Here is a 24,573-nt window from a genome sequence, read left to right as displayed (position 1 = left end):
CTTCTTGGACCAGATAATGAGATGGAAACAACTTCCCTGAAGATGACAAGAGATTCGTCGAGTCAGTGTATACAACATAACTTGTACTATGGGGGCAGTTAGAAAATGCATATATTTAAGGCAGGATGCTACAGGTAATTTACCTGTATTTTTAATTACAATGTTTGGCATCACCCTAGAGCAGCCTACTCCACAGGGTTTTTTTTATCCATCTGTATATATGCCGATGGCATTCGAGTGCTCAGATACATGTTCATGAAAGTTTGTCTTGAGCTGGGCATCTGAATATTTTTTCAGTAGATTTAAAGTACCATTCCTCATGATGATGATGGTGATATGGTTTAACGTCGCAAACTCCCCCCTAAAGGAAGGCTAGGAAGGTGCCCCTTATAGAGGGCTTTGTAGCATGGAATTTAATGAACCATGCCCCTGGTTCAACTTCGCTGGTGGCAGGATTCGAATCGCCATCCCCTTGACCTTCGCCTCAAGTAACGACGCCCTAACCCACTCACCCAGTGAGCTTCCTCCATTCCTCATAGACTGATTAAATCTAGAATTTGACAAAACACCACCATCAGACAATCTACCTTGACTACCTACATTTACATAAAGGAAATTGTACATACTGTCAACAATAGCTAACAATACAATACTAAAGTATCCCTTACAATTGTAGTAATCGTTACCACTATGCCAGAGCCTGCACTGTGATGTTTTCCATGCAGTGCATCTACACAGTGTGGGAAGTTCCACCTATGTTCGAATCCCTGAGCCACTTTTTGCTGTTCATCCTCAGTTGCAGGTATCTGGAAGCATGTTTAGGTTGCATTTACTTTATTGAAACAGCTTGCATTAACACACACAATTCATTTCATTAATATCAACTTGCTCTCTTCCTTATCAGAATGATACTGGCAATAACACATCAGCATTGGCCGACGATGATGGATGTGTGGACGAACTACCCAACAAACATGAAATAACCGGACCAACATCATATCTATTCAGGCACTGCCGATTAAGAAATGTCAGGCCGGTTAAGGAAACTCAGATTTCCGGTGTTGGTCCGACTTATAAAGTTATCCGCATGCACACTGGACTATGTCGGCTGGATGCTGGCCCAAAGCAGGGACAATTAACGGGTAACCTAAATCGGGCCTATACTAAATTGGGCCAATTACGTAAACTCAGGTGTCCTGAGTTGGTCCGATTAATAAAGTTATCCGCATGTACACTGGACTGTGTCGGTTAGAAGCTGGGCCAATGCAGGGGCAATGAATGGATACCCTAAATTGGGCCACATCCGTTAATTCTTATTCCCAGAATTGGTCGGACTAATAAAGTTATCCGCATACACACTGGACTAAGTCGACTAGATGCTGGTACGTACATTGAACCAGTTGATATAGTTATTCATTTTCACATTTCACTGCATTGGTTAGACATCAATGCCATTGATGGAAAACTACTTTTATGCCTACGCTTCATGTGCATAGCTCAGTATCAGGCTACATGCCACCTCACTCACCCTTCACCCCCTCCACTTTAACCTATTACCACACCTGATACATATTTTTGGATGCATTCCAGAATCTGTTAAATGCACCAAGAAGTATAGCAGGTATGGATAAAGGTTAATGGAGTAGGGGTGAAGGGCGAGTGTGCATGGCACCTAGTCTGGTCCTGAATCATACACATGGCATGTAGGCAGAAAAGTAGTTCTCCATCAAAGGCTGTGATGTCTAACATATGCAGTCAAATGTGAAAATGAATAACTATATCAAATTGTCCAATGCACTTACCAGCATCCAGTTGACTTAGTCCAGTATAGTATACAGATAAACATCTAACCAGTACAGTCAAATGTGAAAGTGAATATCATGCAATACTGATACATACATACATACATATACCAAGGCTTTTTTTCCCTTACAAGGGGGGTAGCCAAAAAGAAAAAGGCATAAAATCATTCCCACCCATTCCATCCCTGAATACACTCCACACCCTCCACCCTCCCTCTTATCTTAGCACCTCCTGAATGACGGGTCATCCCTGCACCTTGTCCACTGCCCTGGGTCAGAAGCAGTGTCGCAAGACACAGCACATCCACAGCAAGGCTGCTTCATTAAATCGGTGACCCCCCCTCTCCGTCCCCCCATTGCTGATGAAGCTCACAAACTGAAACATGCATGATTATATACAAGTAGACTTTATTAAGAGAAATATGAAAACTAATTTTTTATTACAATGCATACTGCAGTAAAAATGAAAACCTAGTGTAGGCCTTATGGTCTCTTGCAGTCTCCTTCATTCTTACGTCCTTACGTAGACTAGTTTCTACTAGGAACTATATACACATTGATATATGTTGATTTAAACTATGACAAATGTAACTAAAGGCAGAGAAAATATACGAGGAATAATGGAAGAATTTTACTGCCTTAATGTTTCGACCCTTAGGGTCTTGATCACAAAGCATAACACAAAAGTACAACATGGACATTTTATACACATGCATGTCACCTCACAGGGTGCCTAGGAAAGGTCGTCGTGCTCGGAACATTTGTCCGTTTGTTTTCATCAACTATCAATAAACTTGTAGCTCTTGCCAAGCATATAAAACCATCTCTATGGTTGATGTTATTATTAGTATTAATATAGGCTGCTTCTATTGTTTTTCTTAATTTCTTTGTTGAACCTTTAGTTACATTGATATATATATATACAGTATATATATATATATATATATATATATATATATATTATATATATACATACATATATATATATATATATATATATATATATATAAAACATATGCTAATGTACTCTTTCAGTATCAAAAATATGAAATATTCTCATTTCATATTCTCCAATATGAATATATCACATGAATATCAGTGTTGAACAAATTATAGTATTTAAGCCATTAAAAAATTGTGAAAGTACATTGTATGTGCAGTTTTCAAAGGAAACATATATATATAAGAAAACTCCAGCTCTTAGAATCTATATACATTAGAGAAAAAGCCCCTTCCATCAATTTGCAATGCGACCTAATATCCAATATCCCCTTGTATAACCAAAAATTGCAACATTCCGCCTCTACCACCCCCTCCTCCTCAGCTTCACCCTCTCCTCTCCCTCCTCCTCCTCCTCCCCCACCCCCTCCACACACCCCCTCTCCTCATCAGGTCTCTGAACCATTTAAAAGGGCAGAGGTCACGGGTAATCCGCTAATCTCCTCACACCTGCATAGGAGAAGGTCGCCCCGGATTAATATGTAGCCGACTCGCCATCCTTTTCACCTAAGGCAAGAAGTAGTTTTTAATATTATTATTATCATTATTATTATTAATAATATTATCTTTAGTGTTATTATTCATTCAAATTTAAAATGTAAATGCAATTGTAAGATATGATATAAATTGTAAATGTGTAATAATCAATGTAATTCAGACTAGTATCATAAATATCTATTGTATCTTTAAAACAGAAATACCAGAAGATGTCTTATTAGAGACGAAACGTTGTGCAATAAAATGGAGAAGTATAATGAATTGGTCTATGCCCACCCTATCCAAGGGAAGAATATAATTAGAAAAATAGAAAATACAAGAAAGAAATTCAATAACTTCCAGAATGCTGTCGTATTCAATCAAACATGTTTAAAAGAGAACCTGCTCCCAAAATACACAAATATATATATATATATATATATATATATATATATATATATATATATACATATATATACATACATACACACACACATATACCAAGGCTTTTTCCCCCTTACCAGGGAGGTAGCCAAAAGGGACAAGGCATAAAATCATTCCCACCTATTCCATCCCCAAAAACACTCCACACCCCTCCACCCTCCCTCCCATCTTAGCACCTCCTAGATGACGGGTCATCCCTGCACCCTGTCCACTGCCCTGGGTCAGAAGCAGTGTCGCAGGACACAGCACATCCACAGCAAGGCCGCTTCATTAAATCAGCGACCCCCCCTCTCCGTCCCCCCATATAAAGGAGAGGACGGGTAGAAATTCCATCGGGCTGCGTCAAAATTTTTGCTCACACACACTACCTCACCCCCCCCATTCCCCCGTCCATTCCACCTCATGCATCACAACATTTTCCATATACAACCATTCTCCATTCACCCCTGTCTTCTGTCCTCTCCCGTCCTTCCTCAACAGACATTCCCCTCTTCCCCAAAGCCCCCTTCACCCCATCCATCCATCTCATCCTAGGACGTCCCCTCATGTTCACTCCCTCCACATCTGCCTTCCATACCTCCTTTACTAGTCTTTATTATATATATATATAAATATATATATATTATATTATATATATATATATATATATATATATATATATATCAGATCTGATATATATATATAAATATATATATATATATACATATATATATATATATATATATATATATATATATATAACATAATATGCTAATGCACTCTTTCAGTATCAAAAATATAAAGTATTCTCATTTCATATTCTAAAATATGAAAATATCAAATAAATATCACAAAGTTTTGAACAAAATATAGTATTTAAGCCACTGAACAATTGTGAAAGTACAGTGTATGTGCAATTTTCAAAGGAAACAAATATTAAGTAAAAAACATTAGTTATACTGCCCCTCTACCACAGAAGTATTGAATGCTTTGATAGTGCTATAACAGACCAAGGTAGACATTGCAATATAACTACAGAACATGACTATACCTACAGGCGTTAAGCTCCAAAAACTTTTTGTGGTGCAGTTACATAAAAATGGTGCAAGTAAATACTGGAAAGAAAGACTACATGAAAGTTTTACCTTCTGTTTCCTCTTCCAAGTTCTGCTTCACTTTGAATATCTGAGGAATATTCTGCCTTCTTTGCCATTGCTTGAGCTTGACCATACTCAGCTGAAATGCAAAAAGGAAAGTTTTAGTAACGAGATATTTTTGTGAAAAATAACACACTGTGTAAGCTAAAATATCTGTTAACTTTACTAATAATAACATATGTCAGATATACTGTACTATAAACATACCACCTAATTTGTTCATTAGTATCAGAACAGTTTTACAGCATACATTCATACACATTAAGATGGTAAATACAATAGTACTGTTTTCAGCCATCAACTAAAATCCAACATATGTTCTGGTCTTATGAATTCTGATCTAAAATAAGTAATCACTTCTGCTACAGCTAGAACCTTATGTGAGTAGTCTGTCACAGTACTCTTCTTGGAACTGGAATATGTTGAGGCCAGCCAGGTGACCATGTTTGTGTGTTGTGTATAGGCAATTCCTTCTTGACAACAAAGGAAATTCATTTATCTTTAGATCACTTTTCCATGGCTATTATATAGTCTAGATGTATCTATACAAATTATACAGTAATGTACTGATACAATATAGTTTCACCTAAATTTGATGGTAGCAGCATTATTATTAAAGTATGTGGGAAAATATCATTGTCAGTTTCCATATTATTGTGTTGTCCAAAAGACCTCTGATGTCATTGTTTATTTGGCTATTATATTTGCCTCTCCACATACTCCTATTTCTAGCTTACTGCTTCCAGCCCATCAAACCAGCCTCCAGGGCCGTTTCTAGCTATAGGCGGTATAGGCGATTGCCTAGGGCCCCCAACCTGCCAGGGGGCCCCCGGCCGGCCCAATGGCTAGGTAACGCTACCTCAAATATGAGCCTGTGCCTCTCCCGCCCGCCGACGCAAATAAAACAACACGCCTCTTGCAGTGTTTGTTATTGTTTGAAATTTTTTGATCGCCTGCTAAAAATACTATCTTGTTAAAAATCACCTACATCTTATTTATTCTAAAGACATAATATGGTAAGCATTAATTGGCTTTATTTATTCATTTATGTGTTCACTAAGCTAGGGCTTATGGCTACAGATGTTATTAATTGTTGATTACAAACTCTTTTTGGCCATTAGCTTACTATTCTTTGTCCAATTGTTTGGCTTTATTTGTCACTGGAATTGGCATCACCAGCGTTCTTGTTTACTCTTTGGTCGCTTCATGCTTAGCTTCTAATAGTGTAAATTTGTAAGTTTGTGTGTTCTGTGACTGTAAGTTGGAATTCCTTTTATTATATTTGTATGCACAATAGGAAATGTTTGTATTCTATGGAATGTTTACCTTTTCCACCTTTTTCAATATTCAATGTTCATATATGTTCATATGTTCAAGTTTGTTTATTTTGTATCGATATTTTATCCAATCTCTTATTCATTTATTCGCTTATTTCTTTATCATCAAAATTATGATTATTTATTTTCTCACTTCACCTACCTAATGAAAAAAACACTAGATGGCAGGACCAAGGTTAGCTCAAAAGGAAGTGACAGAAATACATGAATTCTATTCCGTTTGTCGTTTGGTCCGTTTCTCTAGTTCTATATAATATTAAGATAACCACAGGCTCAACAATCACCCATCTGTTCACCTTTCAGGTCTACCCGAATTTCGTGTATGTAGAATTATTTTTATTAAGGGGTATTTAAAAGGTTTACACTTTACAGATATCTGTGTTAGGCCTACACTAATGAAAATAATCATATTTATTCTACTCGAATATCGTGTATATAAAATTGATTCCATGTATTTATAAGGTTTTCATTTAACAGATTTCTGTGCTAGGCCTACATTAGACTCTAAGACTCGCCAATCATCATTCCCGTAATGGCATCAAAACGAATTTATCTCAGCGGAACAGAGAAACGAAAGAAAAAGAAATTTGACGAAGAAAAATGGTCAAAAGAAAAAGGTAATTCATTATCGTATATTTAATAATTTAAAGAAACATATCAAAGTTTGGTTTTATTATGTTTTCTGAATGGTGAGTATTATTTTAGACTAACGCCTAATCATCTAAGGAAATTTGTAATTTTGCAGGATCAATTCTAAAATATATTGGAGCTCCAGATAGCAAGCCAGAGGAATATTCTGAACTTCCTGAATAGGATGCTCCAGTGCCATCACATTCATCAGGATCTGTCCAGGAAGCTGTACTGCCACCAAGACCACCACATTCCCCAGAACCACAGAAGACATCATCTACTTCTGAGCAGCCTCCCATTTATTCTAAACCACTAGATCCTGCTAACTGGCCAACCATTCTGTCTGATGCATTTAGAACGGATGCAGTAGGTAGAGGGCCATTTCAGATTAGTTCTGATTTCACATTTCCCAAAAAAGAAGACGGAAGAAGTTTTCATTATCATTATTTTTGTAGAACATTGGTTAATGGAGAAAAGATGAAGTGGACTTGGCTTATCTACTCAAAAAAAAAAAATGCTCTCTATTGCTTTTGTTGTAAATTATTGTCAACCAAAGAACAAAAGTTAGTGACAGAAGGACTGACAGACTGTAAAAACATAGGCACACTTTTGAAAAGTCATGAAAGCAGTCCAGCACACATAGCGCACATGGCAACCTGGAAAGATTACAACTCCTTTTGCAAACTGGAAAGACAATAGACCAAGCTGAAAGAACACTATTGGAGGCTGAAAAGAGGAGCTGGAGAGATGTCCTGACTCGCTTAATTGCCATTATCCAATCCTTAGCCGAGAGAAATCTTGCATTTAGAGGTTCATCAAACACGTTACACCAGCAGAATAATGGGAATTTTCTAAAAGAGGTGGAGCTGCTTGCTAAATTTGATCCTGTCATGAAGCAGCACATTGAGCGTGTTGAGAGTGGCCAGTTCAGTCATTCCAGCTACCTTGGAAATATCATCCAAAATGAACTTATTGCTTCAATCAGTACTAAAATAATGGACACAATGGTGACTGAAGTTAAACAGTCCAAATATTATTCAATTATTTTGGACTGTACTCCCGATGTAAGCCATCAAGAACAGATGTCAGTCGTCATAAGGACTGTCAAAATGGGTAAGAAACCAGAAATTAAGGAACATTTTATGGGGTTCCTTGTAGCTTCTGAAACAACAGGTCTTGGTTTGTCATCTCTAATTATAAAGCAACTGACGGAACTGAATATTCTCCTTGAAGATTGCAGAGGACAATCATATGATAATGGTGCCAACATGAAAGGGAGAAACAAAGGAGTTCAAGCCAGACTTCTTGAGAAGAACCCTCGTGCACTCTATGTTCCATGTGGAGCACATTCCCTAAACTTGATGATATCTGATGCAGCAACAGCTTCAATAGATGCCACTAGCTATTTCGACACTGTTCAGAAACTGTACAACCTATTTTCAGCCTCACCACAAAGATGGGCAATCCTAAAAGATTATGTCACTGTTGCACTCAAGACCTGGAGTGACACAAGATGGGAGGGCCGTATGAATAGCATAGAAGCTGTGCGGTATCAGGCCTCTAATATAAGGGAAGCTTTGTTGAAGGTCAGGGAAGTGTCTGATCCTCTGACCAAGGTTGAAGCCCAAAGTCTGGCAGAAGAGGTGGGGACATACCGATTTATCATTTGCACAGTCATATGGTATGACATTCTACACATTGTGAACCATGTCAGTAAGCTCCTGCAGTCTCCTAAAATGCAGCTTGATGTGGCAGTTGACCTCCTTACTAAAGCGAAAACATCTCTGACTAACTACAGAAGAATTGGATTCACTTCAGCTCAAGTCTCTGCTAAAGATATGTGTGAGGAAATGAATGTAGAGGCTGTACTCAAAGAAAAGAGATTAAGAAGTACAAAAAGACACTTTGCTTATGAGGCCGCAGATGAGCCCATTGCAGATGCAATGAAGAGGCTAGAAATAATATTCTTTAATGTTGTTGTTGACACTACCATTCAATCCTTAACTGATAGATTTAAAACTCTGAGTGAAGTAAGAGACCAATTTGGAGTGCTGCTCAATTTCCAGAAACTGGATGATCAGTGTGGTAAATTGAGATTAATTGTCTTATTATTATTTTTATATACATGAAAATGGTGTTAAAGAATTGTATACTGGTGCTGTAGATTCCTTATATATGTGATTCTCATATGTTTTATACTTTGTAATAGGTTTATATCCTATGCAGCACTTTTAGTGGTGTGTATCTAATTGAATCCTATGTAGACATCTTTTGTTTTTGTTAAGTTACTAATACGAAGACGTTCTAGACGTCGCTTGTTGGTTGACATCCGCTTGCAATTAAACTTCGTAAGCGAAACCCCGTTTTTCAACTTTCCTCACCGACACACTGCTACAGTGGCGACGAGGATTTGTGGATTTGTGTGCTAAAGGACTGATTTAAGTTTTAGAAGACAGAAATAGCTGCCTTTCCAACTGATGGTGGAGAAATCGAAGGATGAAGATATACTCACCCATTCACCCCATCGGAACCGTCCTGGCCACTCTGGATTCGTAAATAGCCTTTGTGTAGCAGGCTACGAATCAATTGTTTCAATAGGAAACTGGATTTAATACAAGTAGAATTACAATGGCAAATAACTCAGGTAAGATTGACTGTTTTGACCCCAATAAGATTAAGTGGGAGATATGGCTTAGTATGCTGCAAGCTCATTTTGCATACAATGGAGTCACTGATGATAACAAGAAGAAAAATTCTTTATTAGTATCATTAGGAAGTGAAACGTACAGCACGCTAGCTTCGCTCACTTCACCTAATTTGCCACATGAGAAAGACTATAATGATTTAGTGAAGCTTTTAGAAGCACATTACAAGGTTAAACCGAGCTATCATCGGAGTTTGATTAAATTTCAAAACAGAAAGAAAAAATCTGTTGAAAGTTTAAGAGACTTGTATGCAGACTTGAAAAGTCTAGCCAAAGATTGCAACTTTGGGACCTTATTCGACGCCCGAGTGAGAGACCAACTGTTTATGGCTATTGAAACTGAAGTGTATTTCCCGAACTTAGTTGCAGAGAATTTGGATTTACAAACTATGTCTTCAACGGACACCTTAGAGAAAATTTTAAATTTGGAAAAAGCTTTCGTTGGAGAAAAGCTCCCGACTACTGAAGTGAGGAAAGTGGGGGTTAGTTCTGAATATGTTAATAGTCAGAAAAAAGAAAGTTGTAAGCATTGCGGGTATCCACATAAAAGTGAGAACTGTAGGTTTAAGCACCTAACTTGTTCAGTTTGTAACACGAGAGGACACCTAAAACGAGTGTGCCGTTTTGATAAGACTGTGTCTGGTAAGCCACACAGTGCCCAGAAAGGATCTTTTGGAAAATTTACCAACAAGAAGACGTTTGGAAAAAAGAAAACTAATATGGTTTTCGAGGGAATTTCTCAGGAAGAGATACTGGTAGTGATGATAACCAATTGTTACATTTAGTGGATCGACCTAGCCTTCCAGAAGTGGTTAGTGTTGATATTTCTCATGAACCTATACACAGTGTTGTAGGTAAGGTTTTGCCAGTGAGAAACAAGGTTGATATAAATATTGAAGGTCATAATGTGCCGTATGAAATTGACTGTGGTGCCAGTGTGTCGACTCTAACCTTACATTGGGTTAAGAAATTAAATTTATCTCTAGAGCCTAGTGATAAAATTTTGAAGGCTTATGGTAATAATGATTTGCATGTTTTGGGTAAGGTTTATGCAAATATATTTTACAATGGTCACAATGTAATTCAAAGTTTGTATGTAGTTGAATCTAATAACTCTAACTTATGTGGAAGAGATTTAATGCCTAAAATTGGTATTGCACTCACAGGTATAGAGGAAGGAGTTAATGTTTTGGATTCCAAGGTACAATTAGATAATTTTTCAGCTGATTCTAGATTGCCAATTTCATGTGTTGTAGCAAAGGTACACCTAAAGAGCGGTGCTGTACCTAGTTGGAAAAAAGCAAGGCCTGTGCCCTACCACTACAGAAAATTGGTAGAAGATGCTTTAGAAGAGTTAGTTGATAACAATATCATTGAACCAGTACATTCTAGTACTTGGGCAGCTCCAATTGTACCAGTGTTAAAAGCTGACAAAAAGTCAATGCGTATCTGTGTAGATTTCAAGGAGTTAAACAAAAGTATTTCATGTGACCAGTACCCTTTGCCTAAAGTTGATGAAATCCTTGCTGTTGTTGGGAAAAGCAAGATATTCTCAAAGATTGATTTAAAAGATGCTTACTTACAGGTGCCAGTAGATGATGAGAGTCAAGAATTGCTAGTAATTAATACTCATAAAGGTCTTTTTAAATATAAAAGATTACCCTTTGGACTTGCATCATCTCCTGCCATCTTCCAAAGATTGATATCCCAATTATTGATGAATATAGATGGAGTATTTGTCTTCTTAGATGACATATTAGTCGGAGGAGAGACTAAAGAGGAACATGATATGAGATTAGATAAAGTGTTGAAGGTATTTCAGAAACATAATGTTGCTATTAGCAAAAAGAAAACTGTTCTGAATACCAATTCCTTAGAATACTTAGGATATGTCATTTCAGGTGATGGCATAAAACCTTCACCAAGGAAACTTGCTGCTATTTTAGAAGCACCTATACCAAAGTCTGTAGGTGAAGTTTAATCATTTTTGGGTCTAGTCACTTATTATTGTAGGTTTGTAAGAAATTTTTCAAGTGTATTAGAACCTCTGTATGATTTACTGAAGAAAAATGCAAAATTTAAGTGGTCTTCTGTTGAAGCAAAAGCATTTATGACTGTTAAGGAAGAGTTAGTCAACTCTGATTTACTAGCCAATTTTGATGGTGAACATGATGTTATTGTTGAAGTAGATGCTTCACCAGTAGGAGTAGGATGTGTGTTAATTCAAGAAATGAATGGTAGTCCAAGACCAGTTTACTTTGCAAGTAAAAAGCTGTCTGCTGCTGAGCTAAATTATTCTCAGTTGGACAAAGAAGCTCTAGCGTTAGTGTACGCGGTAACTAAGTTTAAATATTTTTTGCTTGGACGTAAGTTTGTGCTCCGTACAGATCACAAACCTCTACTTGGTTTATTTGGTAGTGAGAAACAGATTCCTGTCAATGCAAACGCAAGAGTACAGCGTTGGGCATTATTGTTATCCCAGTATGATTACCAATTGTGTTTTAAATCAGGCAAACAAAACATTGTAGCAGATAACCTGAGCCGTTTGCCTGTATCAGATTCTGTTTTAGACTCACATACACCTGCTGAATATGTGAATTTAGTTGAAAATTTGGAAGATCAAAATATTTCCTATGAAAGGGTTAAGGTTATGACAAAGAGTGATCCTGTTTTGAGGAAGGTTTTCCAATGTGTTAAATTTGGGTGGATTGATAATCCTGTTATTTCTGAATATGCAGCAGTTAAAGCAGATTTAAGTATATATGAAGATGTGTTGCTATTTAGGAATAGATTAGTTATACCAGCTGAATTAAGAAGTACAGTCGTACCTCGGTACTCGACCGCCTCTATACTCGACCAAATCGGTGCTCGACCAAAAAATTCGAGTAGAAAATGCATCGGACCTCGAACAGATTTTCGGTACTCGACTAGCTCGAACAGCGGGTAAGCGTCAGTTCGACTCAGACCGCCAGCGGAGTAAGACGTACGCAGTTTGTTCGAGTATTTCTTCCCAGATTTAAACTTTTTCGTGTTGCTCTAGCCCTTAATAATGGGTCCAAAGAAAGACAGTGATAAGGGGAAAATTGGTTTCGGTGTTCGAACAAATCGGTGCTCGACCACCACCTCAGAACGGATTATGGTCGAGTACCGAGGTACGACTGTAGTGTACTTTCACAGCTGCATGTAGGTCATAATGGTATCAGTGCTATGAAGGCTGAAGCCAGGAATTGGATATGGTGGCCTAAGTTAGATCAAGATATATCTGAGGTTACTAAAGCTTGTTCAATTTGTTTTAAAAAATTTCAAGGTTCTCAGGAAGTTACCTTATCATGGCCTGAGACAGGTAAGTCTTGGTGTAGAATCCATATGGACTATGCAGGTCCAATCAATGAAAGTTATTTCTTAGTGATTGTGGATTCACACTCAAAATTTATGGATGTTCATGTAACAAAGTCAACAACATCTACAGTAACAATTTCTATGCTGAGAAAAACTTTTTGTAATTTTGGGTTACCTGACATTGTAGTTTCAGATAATGCCTCATCATTTGTATCTGAGGAAATGGAGACTTTCTTTGAAAAGAATGGAATAAAACATATGACACCAGCCCCATATAACCCATCATCTAATGGTTTAGCTGAGAAAGCTGTAAAAACTTTCAAGGAAGGATTAAGTAAATTTAAGGAAGGTGATATCAGAACCAGAATTTGTAGATTTTTGTATAACTACAGACGTTCAATTCATTGTTCCACAGGTAAAGCTCCAGCTGAGCTAATGTTTAACAGAAACTTCAGAGGTATAATTGAGAAAATTAAACCACAAAATAAGAAGGAAAAAGAGTATAAGTTTGAGAAGTCTGAATATAAGACTGATGATGCTGTTTTTGTAAAGAATTATGGCAAAGGTCATTCATGGTTGGAAGGGAAAGTAATTGAAGTTCTAGGTGTGAGAAACTACAAAGTGATATTAAAAGATTTTGGAAACATTGTTTGGAAAAGACATTATGATCAACTTATGCCTAGATATACACCAACTGTTCCCAGTAATGACACTGTATGTAAAGACAACTCAGGTAGCAGTAAACCTTTTGTGACTATGTATTCTTCAGGTCAAGGACACTGTCCTAATAGTTCAGAAGTAATGGATAAGGCTGATAACAATTCCTCTGTAAATGTTGATGATGATGATAATGCAGTGAATGTACCAAGTCCACAACCAGTTAGAAGATCTAGCAGAGTTGTGAAACCACCTGATAGATTGAATCTATAATTGTGGTGTTATAAAGATAAATGTTTCAGTTATGTTCATATGGATACTCCTTTTTCAATATGGGAAAAGGGATGTGGTAAATTGAGATTAATTGTCTTATTATTATTTTTATATACATGAAAATGGTGTTAAAGAATTGTATACTGGTGCTGTAGATTCCTTATATATGTGATTCTCATATGTTTTATACTTTGTAATAGGTTTAGATCCTATGCAGCACTTTTAGTCGTGTGTATCTAATTGAATCCTATGTAGACATCTTTTGTTTTTGTTAAGTTACTAATACGAAGACGTTCTAGACGTCGCTTGTTGGTTGACATCCGCTTGCAATTAAACTTCGTAAGCGAAACCCCGTTTTTCAACTTTCCTCACCGACACACTGCTACAATCAGTCATTGAACAACCAGTGTGACAAACTATGCAAGACATTAACCTCTGGAAATGAAAGTGACATTGATGGAAAGGAACTGGCTATGGAAGTTAAACACTTACCAAGTTTGCCCTCAGATGAAATGACTGCTCTTGAGTTCCTCACCTTTATCCACAAAAAACATTTTGAGGAATTGTATCCCAATCTGTGGGTTGCACTGAGAATTGCCTGTACTCTGCCTGTGACTGTGGCCTCAGCAGAGAGGAGCTTTTCGAAGCTGAAACTCATCAAGACCTATTTAAGATCATCTATGGGGCAGGAGCGACTCAGTGGTCTTGCAATAATCAGCATCAACCATGAAGTGGGGAAAGACGTGTTGTATGAAGACATCATTGATGATTTTTCTAGTAAAAAAGCCAGAAAGCAGAGATTTTGAGCCCAATACAATGCAGTTGGTGGTGGTTTGTATTCAGAGACTGTGATGTTAAGTTACTATTATTTTGGAGTGTGGTTTGTATTCAGAGACTGTGATGTTAAGTTACCAATATTTTGAAGTGTGGTTTGTATTCAGAGACTGTGATGTTAAGTTAAAATAAATGTTTAAATAAATAAATATGGTGTAATAGTTACTTGCATCCTTTAACACCATCAAAAGATATAGAAGTCGTTTGATTACTGTTTGGCAAACTTCACAGGTATAAATGAAATACCAATCTGTCTATCTCTCTAACTTTTGAGGGCCCCTAACTGCCTCTTGCCTAGGGCCCCCACGAAGCTAGAAACGGCCCTGCCAGCCTCCCAATAAAAACAAATACAACAGTGCCAACAAGTCACACATTCAAAGCAACCAATTTAAAAAATAATTTATGGATCATTCAATTTGCTATTTTGCCAACTGAACTATTCAAACTTATTCATATATAGGATATTTAGAAATTAAAGTTACTTACCACATTTACCGAGTACTCTTGCATCATACTGTATCCAGCTTCCTTCTGGGGTGACTCTCCTTGATAGCTCTGTTGAGCTTTGAAGTGTCACAGTATCGTGGCCAATAACATTTCCCATCCAGCAGCCAGGTATCAGGAACCACAGCAATTTCATTTCCTTCCTCAAAGACAATAACTCCAAATTTTGCCATACCTTCCTGCTTTTAAATACAATTGGCTTATAAAAGATACATGAAGGTTCAACATGTACTGTACTGTACAGTAATTGTGCAACACAGTCCTCACTGCTCTATGAACAGTATATTGTATTGGTAGCCCTCACTCTATACTGAACTATGACTCCTCTAAGAAGATTTGATCGCCCTCCTTGGCACCTGATGAGTAATGAGGTACAGTCTAAGTTAGCAATGCCGGATAAGTCTGGGCAGGAATCCCCCTTCAGTACATAAAGCCAGGGTTACTCTATCCATTGAGCTAGGTCAAAACTGTGGTATCAATACATGGCTGTAGTACACTAGCCTATATAATAATCTCAATATGTCTACTATCAAATAAAATAAAATATGGTGATATTTTACATCAGACAACCATTTTTCAACAGAAGCCGCAGCTCATTGTTGGTGGACTGTGAAGTAAGGGAAAAGATGCAAACTTTGGCAAACGAGACTGAAGGGAGAAAAGAATACATTTACGTTCAGTATCTTTTTATGAGCATGTTCTTAGGCTCTTACTTTCATTACTAACAGCATATATACCCAGAGAACTTGACTGCACAGGATATGTGTACAAATCTTCATAAACTTTGTAGATATGATATGACGAATAAATGTCTGGGTCTCCTTCATATTTCAATATATTCACTACTTTCCCAACCTTACTATTTATAATTATGCCACAGTTAGCTGGGTTCACATTGATATAAAAGTTCTTAAGGTATAAAACTTTAAACTGTACACAAAGAAAATCACTTAGTACTGGCCAATTACTGTGGACCACTTTTGCAACTGGATATTTAGAATTCTTCTCTTCAGGTTCATATGCCTTCAATTCATAAATTCTATTAACTATTTGCATGAGAAAACAGTTAGGTTTTCTAAGCAATCTTTTAAGGTATCCAAGATAATTCTCAAAAGGAAAGGCACTGAATTTATCAATTGATCCATGTCTATTTACATCATCTGGATAAATAGAGAAAGAGGAAAGGGACAAAAGGTAGGGAGGTTCTTAGAGTGAACTCTTTGAATGAAAAGGAAAAGGAGAAGGCGTACGAAAAGAAGCTGAAGGAGGAGTGGGAGGGAGTAAAGGATAGAGTAGAGCTAGGTGTGGAAGAGGAATGGGGATGGTTCAAGGAGGGAGTCATAAAGTGTGCAAGGATGGTGTGTGGAACAAGAAGGACAGGGGGAAATAAAAGAAAGGGTAGTGAATGGTGGGATGAGGAAACAAAGAAGGTTGTAGAAGAGAAGAAGCGAGCTTTCACAGATTGGTTACAAAATAGGACGAGGGAGTCATATCAGAGGTACAAAGAAAAGAAAAGAAAAGAGAAGTAAAGCAAAAGGTAAAAGTTGCAAAGAGGAGAGTAGATGTGAAATGGGGTAGGAGTATGACAGAAAATTTTGAAAGTAATAAAAAGATGTTTTGGAAAGAAATTAAGAGAGGAAGAGGAGGCGAATCAAGTAGAGAAGAAAAGCTAAAAGGTGCAGATGGAGAGATGATAATGGAAGAGAAGGCAGTAAGAGGAAGATGGGCAGAATATTTTAGGGAGTTGCTAAATGTGAAGGAGGATAGGGAAGGAAAGATAGCTGCAGTGGGAAATGCGAAGAAAATGAGAGTGATGAGTGAGGAGAAATAAGGAAGGATGAGGTGAAGGCAGTTGTTAAGATGATGAAAGCAGGTAAAACTTGGTCTGGATGTATGCCATGCAGAATGTCTGAAAAAGGAAGGTACAGTGATGGTGGACTGGTTGGTGAGGTTATTCAATGTTTGCTGGAGAGAGGGTAGAGTGCCGGAGGACTGGAGGAGTGCCTGTATAGTTCCTCTTTACAAGGGAAAAGGGGACAAGTGTGAATGTAGTAGTTTCAGAGGGATTAGCTTGTTAAGTGTAGTTGGGAAGGCTTATGGGAGGATCTTGATTGAGAGGATTAGGAGAGGAACAGAAGGAGTAATTGGTGAGGAACAGTGGGGAGTAATTGGTGAGGAACAGTGTGGTTTTAGGACAGGTAGAGGTTGTGTAGATCAGATCTTTGTGGTAAGACAGATATGTGAAAAAGCTATAGGAAAGGGGAAAGATGTTTTTTGGGCTTTTATGGATCTGGAAAAGGCTTATGACAGGGTAGACAGAAAGGCACTGTGGGAGGTTATGCAGATATACAGGATAGGAGGAAAGCTTCTGGGAGCTGTCAAGAGTTTTCATGAGAGTAGTAGAGCTTGTGTCAGGATTGGAAATGGAGAGAGTGAGTGGTTCGAGGTAAAGGTGGGACTTCGTCAAGGATGCGTTATGTTGCCCTGGTTGTTCAACTTATACATGGATGGGGTGGTGTGAGAGGTAAATGCAAGGGTTGTGGGCAAGGGATTGGAGATGGTTAAAGAAAATGGAGAAAAGTGGGATGTGAGCCAGCTGTTGTTTGCGGACGACACTGCACTTGTGGCAGGATCGGAGGAGGGATTGAGGAAGTTGGTGACAGAGTTTGGGAGAGTACGTGATAAAAGAAAGCTAAAGATAAATGTGGGTAAAAGTAAGGTGATGAGATGTACAAGGGGTGAAAGTGGAAGTAGACTGGAGGTGAGCATTAAGGGAGAGTGACTGGAGGAAGTGGATAGTTTTAGATACTTGGGTGCAAATGTGGCAGGAAAAGGTGGAGTGAAGGTGGAGGTAGAACGTAGATTGAGAGAAGCGAGTAAATGCCTTGGTGGATTAAAGAGTGTAATGAGGAATAGACATTTGGGAATGGATGCTAAGAGGAGACTGTATGAAGGAGTGATTGTGCCAACAGCACTGTATGGGGCAGAAACATGGAACATAAGAGAAGAAGAGAGAAGGAGTTTGAATGTGTTTGAGATGAGGTGTCTGAGAAGTATGATGGGGGTTACTAGGCTAGATAGAATGAGAAATGAGGAGGTGAGGAGGAGAACAGGGGTGGAAAAGGAGCTGGGAGATAGGGTTGATGAAAGAATATTAGGATGGTTTGGACACATGGAAAGAATGAGTGAAGAAAGACTAGTAAAAGAGGTATGGAAGGCAGATGTGGAGGGAGTGAACATGAGGGGACGTCCTAGGATGAGGTGGATGGATGGGGTGAAGGGGGCTTTGGGGAAGAGGGTAATGTCTGTTGAGAAAGGATGGGAGAGGACAGAAGACAGGGGTGAATGGAGAATGGTTGTACATGGATGATGTTGTGATTGCGTGGGGTGGAGTGGGCGGGGGGGTGGGGTAGTATGTGTGATCAAAATTTGACACAGCCCGAGGGGATTTCTCCCCATTCTCTCGTTTTACGCAATGGGGGCACGGAGAGGGGGGGTCGCCGATTTGATGAAGCGGCCTTGCTGTGGATGTGCTGTGTCTTGCGACACTGCTTCTGACCCAGGGCAGTGGACAAGGTGCAGGGATGACCTGTCATCCAGGAGGTGCTCAGATAAGAGGGAGGGTGGAGGGGTGTGGAGTGTATTCAGGGATGGAATGGGTGGAAATGATTTTATGCCTTTCCTTCTTTGGCTACCTCCCTTGTAAGGGGAAAAAAGCCTTGGTATATGTATGTATGTATGTTAAATGACAAATTATGAATGTTGTACACAACATGCCTAGAACCATACACATCTTTAAAGTGGTTTACAAAAGCAATCAAATATCTATGTGCTTTTTCCAGTTTCTGGATCTCTGGGTACTGAAAGCAGAAATGTGCTCACACTCAAAAGAAGAATTTTTTTTATAAACATTCTCATTAATGTGTTTCTGGAGACAAACTGGTCCATTATACAAAAGAAAGGCTCTGAATTATGTGGTTTTATATCTATCAACTTCATCTAAACTTCTTAGTTTTCTGTTAAAATCACAAGGCATGTAATTTGCAAGTTCTTCCGCAGATTTTCTTTATCAGGTCAGTTAGACCTAATGGAGTTTTACAAATTGTCCGAGGGTCTGAAGGCAAATTTGCATCAAATTGCAAATTGAAAATTTTAACAAGGTCTCTTAGCGCACAGTGCTTAATCTGGTGTTTGATGGCCCAGTTCTTAACCAAGGTTTCGGTGTCTACAGATTTGTAGGGCAACAACACTTCCATTTGTGCATAATTTTCAAGGTTTCGGGTGATTTCGGCCCAGGGTTTTTCTGGGCCAAAATCACCAGAACTCTGCAGGGTAGGACATTTTGGCCAGTCCTCCAAATGTTGCTATTATTATTTACTTATTAATGAAAGAAAATATATTATTAAAAGAATTCTAAAAAATTACTTATATATCATTTCAAGTAACAATATTTTTTGCACATACTGTGTGAAAATTAAATTAAATTTATTAAACAAATTATCTAAATTAAAATTATACAACTTTCGTGTGTGGACTAAGGTAAATGGTGTTATTGTTGCACAAAAAGTTGCCTAACATTGTCATTGGTGAGTCTAGGGTTAGTTTGTTCAAAAAAATAATTCTGGCGTTAGTTTATCTTGATGTTAAATGTCATGGTAACGCTCTGTGTTATCATGATGTTTAATGTCAAGATAGATTTAACGCCAAGATAGTGCAAAAATTTGTATTGAACAACCAAATCCCAAGTTCAACTTCATTAGTGAGCATGCAGGGGGGAAGTGCATCGAATGTAGGATGTTTCGGCCAGAACTCTGCAGGGTAGTGGTGGGCAGCTACCGGTCAAAACTGTAGCTGACCGGCAAAAATTCTGCAAACTTAAAGTTTCCGTTAACCGATAAGCTATACCATAACACTCGGAGAGCGGTAAGCACGTCTCGGCTTGGTGGTACTGAGTGACGGTACTGACGGTAGTGGTGGTCAGCTACCGATAGTTACGGGTTTTATCGGTAACAACCTTGACGGTAGCTTACCAGCAAAAATTCTGCTACCGTTAAGGCTCCGTTAACCGATAAGCTATACCATAACATTCAGAGAGCGGTGAGCACGTCTCGGCTTGATGGTACTGAGTGACAATACTGACGGCTAGTGGTGGGCAGCTACCGGTAAAGTTACCGGTTTTATCGGTAACAGCCTTGACGGTAGCTTACCGGCAATAATTCTGCTACCGTTAAGGTTCCGTTAACCGATAAGCTATACCATAACACTCGGAGAGCGGTAAGCACGTCTCGGCTTGGTGGTACTGAGTGACGGTACTGACGGTAGTGGTGGGCAGCTACCGATAGTTACGGGTTTTATCGGTAACAACCTTGACGGTTGCTTACCAGCAAAAATTCTGCTACCGTAAGGCTCCGTTAACCGATAAGCTATACCATAACACTCAGAGAGCGGTAAGCACGTCTCGGCTTGATGGTACCAAGGTCTAAATATACAGGTCAGACCGTTTGAATTATTGTTCGCAGCTTCTGACGTCATTAGGCTGTGAAACACTGAAGAAAACTGTGAAACGCCAAGGAAGACAGGAACTATAATATTTTATATATTATATATATATATATATATTATATATTCATATATATAGACAGGAACTATAATATTTTATATATATTTATATAATATTTGTCAGAATATAACTAATTGCGTGGAGCGGTGCGAGCGAAGGAACCGTCTTTCCTAAACGACGCACCAGCTTCAACTGACAGCTATAGGACCCGCCAACCCCACTTTGAACAGCCAGGTGACGTTCACGGGCCCGCTGCGCCAACTCCCTCGAAATTCGGTCGGAAGTGGTTAGACCTTATATTCTTAGATCTTGGATGGTACTGAGTGACAATACTGACGGCCCACTGTACCGCTAATTTTACTGGTTAAACTTTTACCATTAAGCAAGTATGTACCGCTAAGGTCTCGGTAATTATTTTACCATTAAACCCGGTTTTTTTTTTGCATTTTTGTCAATTTTTCAATAGAATTAATGTTATTTTTGTGATCAGCATACGAAATTATATTAATTGTGAAAGTTTCATCGAAAAATTCCGCGTGTCGCCAAATGAAGACTCATATATGTATATATATATATGTATATATATATATATATATATATATATGCTAGTGATGAAAATGCCAATATGCTTCTGTTTCTAAATAAGAATATGAACTAATTTGTATGAAAAGATAATTGAGGAAATAAATAAAAAATATGCTAACAATGAAATCTAATATATCCTTGAGTATTCACCTTGGTCTTTGGATCACGTGCTGGGCTAATTTGTATGAAATAAGTATTAAAACAAGGGAACATTAAAAGCAGTTTTTAGGAAAACATCTATTACAAATTAGTCAGTTTAGGTTAGTTTTTAAGAAAACATTTATTACAATTTAGTCAAAGCTTTATATGTGTATGTGTGTGTATTAACAAAACTCCCACTCCCACATGCACCCTCCAAACATAGACCCATGCATGCAGAGGCGGACAAAAGTTTATACACCACACCCACCCTCCTTTCACTCACTTGCGCGGTAGATAGCATACTAAAGTAGCACCAATTAAAGTATGACTTTTTCCCTTTACAATGACATAACAATCAAAATAATATGTAAAATAGAACCAGACATATAGCTTATTAAAGGACAAAAACATTGATTTTTCAGGAGAGACAGTTAAACTGGGAGGCTGGATACTGTAGATAGGCGGCATGCTTCTACCTCTAACTTTGATAACGCACTGATATCTATAAAATTCAAAATCATGTGTTTACTGTTGAGAATCATAGCTTGCTTCCGATTGGTGGGAGGAGTTGCCAGATATCTCCATAAACACAATATCGTAAACAAAATAGAACTGGCTATCGAAATTTTTACTTTATTTCAATATACAGAATATGCAATGGGGTTGTGACTACACACCATAGTAGGATGAAATTTGTTTAAAGATTTAAGTCATAAAGGCGACTAGTACCTCACGAGTCTTTTACCGGTAAAATACCGGTAATTCCGGTAACGGCATTGTTGTTTACCGGTAATTCCGGTACTGAGATTAGCGGTATTTGCCCAGCACTAAACTCCTGTATTGTTTGGCTCCAAAACAAGCAACCATAACAAAAGTTCCAATATTTTTTGGCATAGATGTAACGTGTTATAAATCCATATGTCATCAATTGCAGATATGAGAGAGGACCAGTTATTTGAAATTATTTTCTCCTGTTATTAACAAAAAATAAAACTATAGGTAAGGGTAACTGGATTATTTTAACGATTTTTTTGTGATACTTAAAAAGTTATTTTCGCCCTGGGCCGAAATCACCGGGCCGAAATCAATTTGGGCCGAAATCACCTGATCCCATTTTCAATTTCACTTTCCTCTGTCTCTGATTGGTCGCTACTACTATAACTGGCCAGCAGCTCATAAGGATTGTCAATTATTACCACTGATATCATCAGAGCATAGATATGCACCTACTTGTACCTCAGAATCATTTAAACTGGTACTACATTTGTCCTTCTCTGATGTTGAATCTCTGCTTGTACTGGCAATGCTGCCAGCAACATCCTCGACATTTTCTTGCAAATAAGATACCAACTTTCGCTTCTGTCTCCGACGCAAAGTCCAGGAGGAAGACATTGCAGCAATTGGTATAAATGGTAAAAGTGTAAAGGCAAGTCACCACCAAATTTTGAGAAAAAATGCGCAATACTTCCCGCTTACCGCAAAAGACAAACACCAACTCCTGTGACCTGAATTGTTTGTCGCCGAAACAAGCGACCATAACAAAAGTTCCAATATTTTTGGCATAGACGTAACGTCAAAGACTATATACGAGTCTTTGGTAACGTGTTAAATCCATATGTTATCAATTGTAGATATGAGAGATAACCAGTTATTTGAAATTATTTTCTTCTGTTATTAACAAAAAAGTAAAACTAAAGGTAAGGGTAACTGAATTATTTTTACGTTTTTTATGATACTTGAATAGACATAAATGAATATAATATCATGCACATAACCAAAGCAAAGACTATTTTAAGCTTGAAGGCTTGGTGCCCTGGCTGCACTCACGTCAAACATGAGACAAACCCGTGTGCGTTTCTCGCTGTGTACGTATTACTGCCAGTCAACAGTTGCCAGATGTCGCTAGCCATTTATAGAATCGTCCTGTTTTCAAAAAAGGATGTGTTTGTTGGATAATCATTTCACTTTGTGTTAAATTAATAATTAACAATTAGACTCTATAGGTAACGTTTATTCTAGTTCTAGTTAGGTATATAATTTCAAATATGATAATGATGCCATAAGATAGCGCTGTGCAGGAATTTGCAAATAGAAGTACGTGTATCTGCAAACATATAGTCACGTGCTGGGAGGTTGGTACGATGCATTGCATGTAGCTAGATAATGTAGGCCCTTGTGGACACTTAGTTGTAAGCCGAGGTATTTAATATATACTATAATAAGGAGCAATGTGCCTCTGTGTATACTTCTTTCTGTGTGTGGTTGTGTACGTAATGTCTGACAAATAAGATACGCCGAAAAAACGATCTTCTAGAAAAAGGGAAGATGAAAATAGTGTGATTCAAAACTTAAACATTAAAAAAGACTAGGTAATAAAATCCTTATATGTCATTTGCAGCAACTCCACTTCACTACGGGACTTAAATCTCGTGGGCAGCATTAGCTGCCAGCCGTACGACGTGTCGTAATAATACTCGCATCATAAAATATAGTCACCGCTTATATCTATCGTTCTCTCTTTCACCCGTGAATTTTGAAAACCACAGAGAATGTGATTAAGAGCAGATTAGGGAGAATGTAAAAACACAGGGGCGACTATAATAAATATAATCAAGACTCCGATATGGTAGCGTCGCGAATCCACTTGCTCCTCATGACGCCTACGTGTGCGGCACCGTATGGTAGGGGTTAAATACTTGATTTTAGATGTTTGATGTATGCAACCCACTTACTTTAGCCTTAGATTTGAGCGTAATTTTAATGTAAATTTTTAATAATAGGAATTCTTGTAATTAACAAATTCATAATTGTAATGATTATTTCCTAATTGTGTACAGGAACAAGGCACACAACGGTGCACAGCTGCTGTTGGTAATGGCTGACGTTTACAACAATTACCTTCGTCTACGGTTGTCAGATGTCCTCCTCAAAAAGGACAGTTCTTGCGAACCTTCCACCAGCACCATTCCAATGTGCGCTGTCACTCATGCTGGAGGAACAGTTTATACGGTTAAGTCAGCTTCACAAGAGGGCATTTGTTACAATGTGGACCTCTCAATCGGCATGTGCAGCTGCCTCTGTGGAAACACAGGTAGCGTTTGCAAACATCAATTAGCAGCGTCGCAGTACAGCGCAGTTCGCCTTCCACAAC

At 38.1% G+C, this 24,573-nt stretch overlaps 2 protein-coding genes across 4 annotated transcripts; one reads left to right on the top strand and one right to left on the bottom strand.

The window, feature by feature from the left end:
* Positions 1 to 233: 233 nt before the first annotated feature.
* On the bottom strand, positions 234 to 22,845 carry LOC143026891 (uncharacterized). Of its 3 annotated transcripts, none has more exons than XM_076187678.1 (3): positions 22,659 to 22,845; positions 669 to 806; positions 234 to 550 (listed from the first exon to the last, which is right to left on the bottom strand). In XM_076187678.1, exons 1-3 carry the CDS (start codon positions 22,812 to 22,814, stop codon positions 545 to 547), a joined length of 300 nt encoding a protein of 99 aa, XP_076043793.1. In that variant the 5' UTR covers positions 22,815 to 22,845; the 3' UTR covers positions 234 to 544. The 3 variants fall into 3 exon arrangements, with proteins under 3 accessions (XP_076043793.1, XP_076043791.1, XP_076043790.1); XM_076187675.1 differs by lacking the exons at positions 234 to 550; positions 669 to 806 and adding exons at positions 4,804 to 4,937; positions 15,119 to 15,318 and having other exon boundaries at positions 22,774 to 22,845; XM_076187676.1 differs by having other exon boundaries at positions 234 to 806.
* Positions 6,670 to 9,093, top strand: LOC143026971 (zinc finger MYM-type protein 1-like). Its single transcript, XM_076187767.1, has 2 exons — positions 6,670 to 6,812; positions 6,941 to 9,093. Exon 2 carries the CDS (start codon positions 7,716 to 7,718, stop codon positions 8,952 to 8,954), a length of 1,239 nt encoding a protein of 412 aa, XP_076043882.1. The 5' UTR covers positions 6,670 to 6,812; positions 6,941 to 7,715; the 3' UTR covers positions 8,955 to 9,093.
* Positions 22,846 to 24,573: the final 1,728 nt, after the last annotated feature.

This window comes from Oratosquilla oratoria, chromosome 7 (assembly GCF_046742065.1).
Source record: "Oratosquilla oratoria isolate Oo_2021 chromosome 7, ASM4674206v1, whole genome shotgun sequence".
Classification (NCBI taxonomy): domain Eukaryota; kingdom Metazoa; phylum Arthropoda; class Malacostraca; order Stomatopoda; family Squillidae; genus Oratosquilla; species Oratosquilla oratoria.
Note: the sequence above shows the minus strand (reverse complement) of the source record. Positions and strands in the feature narration are given on the sequence as shown.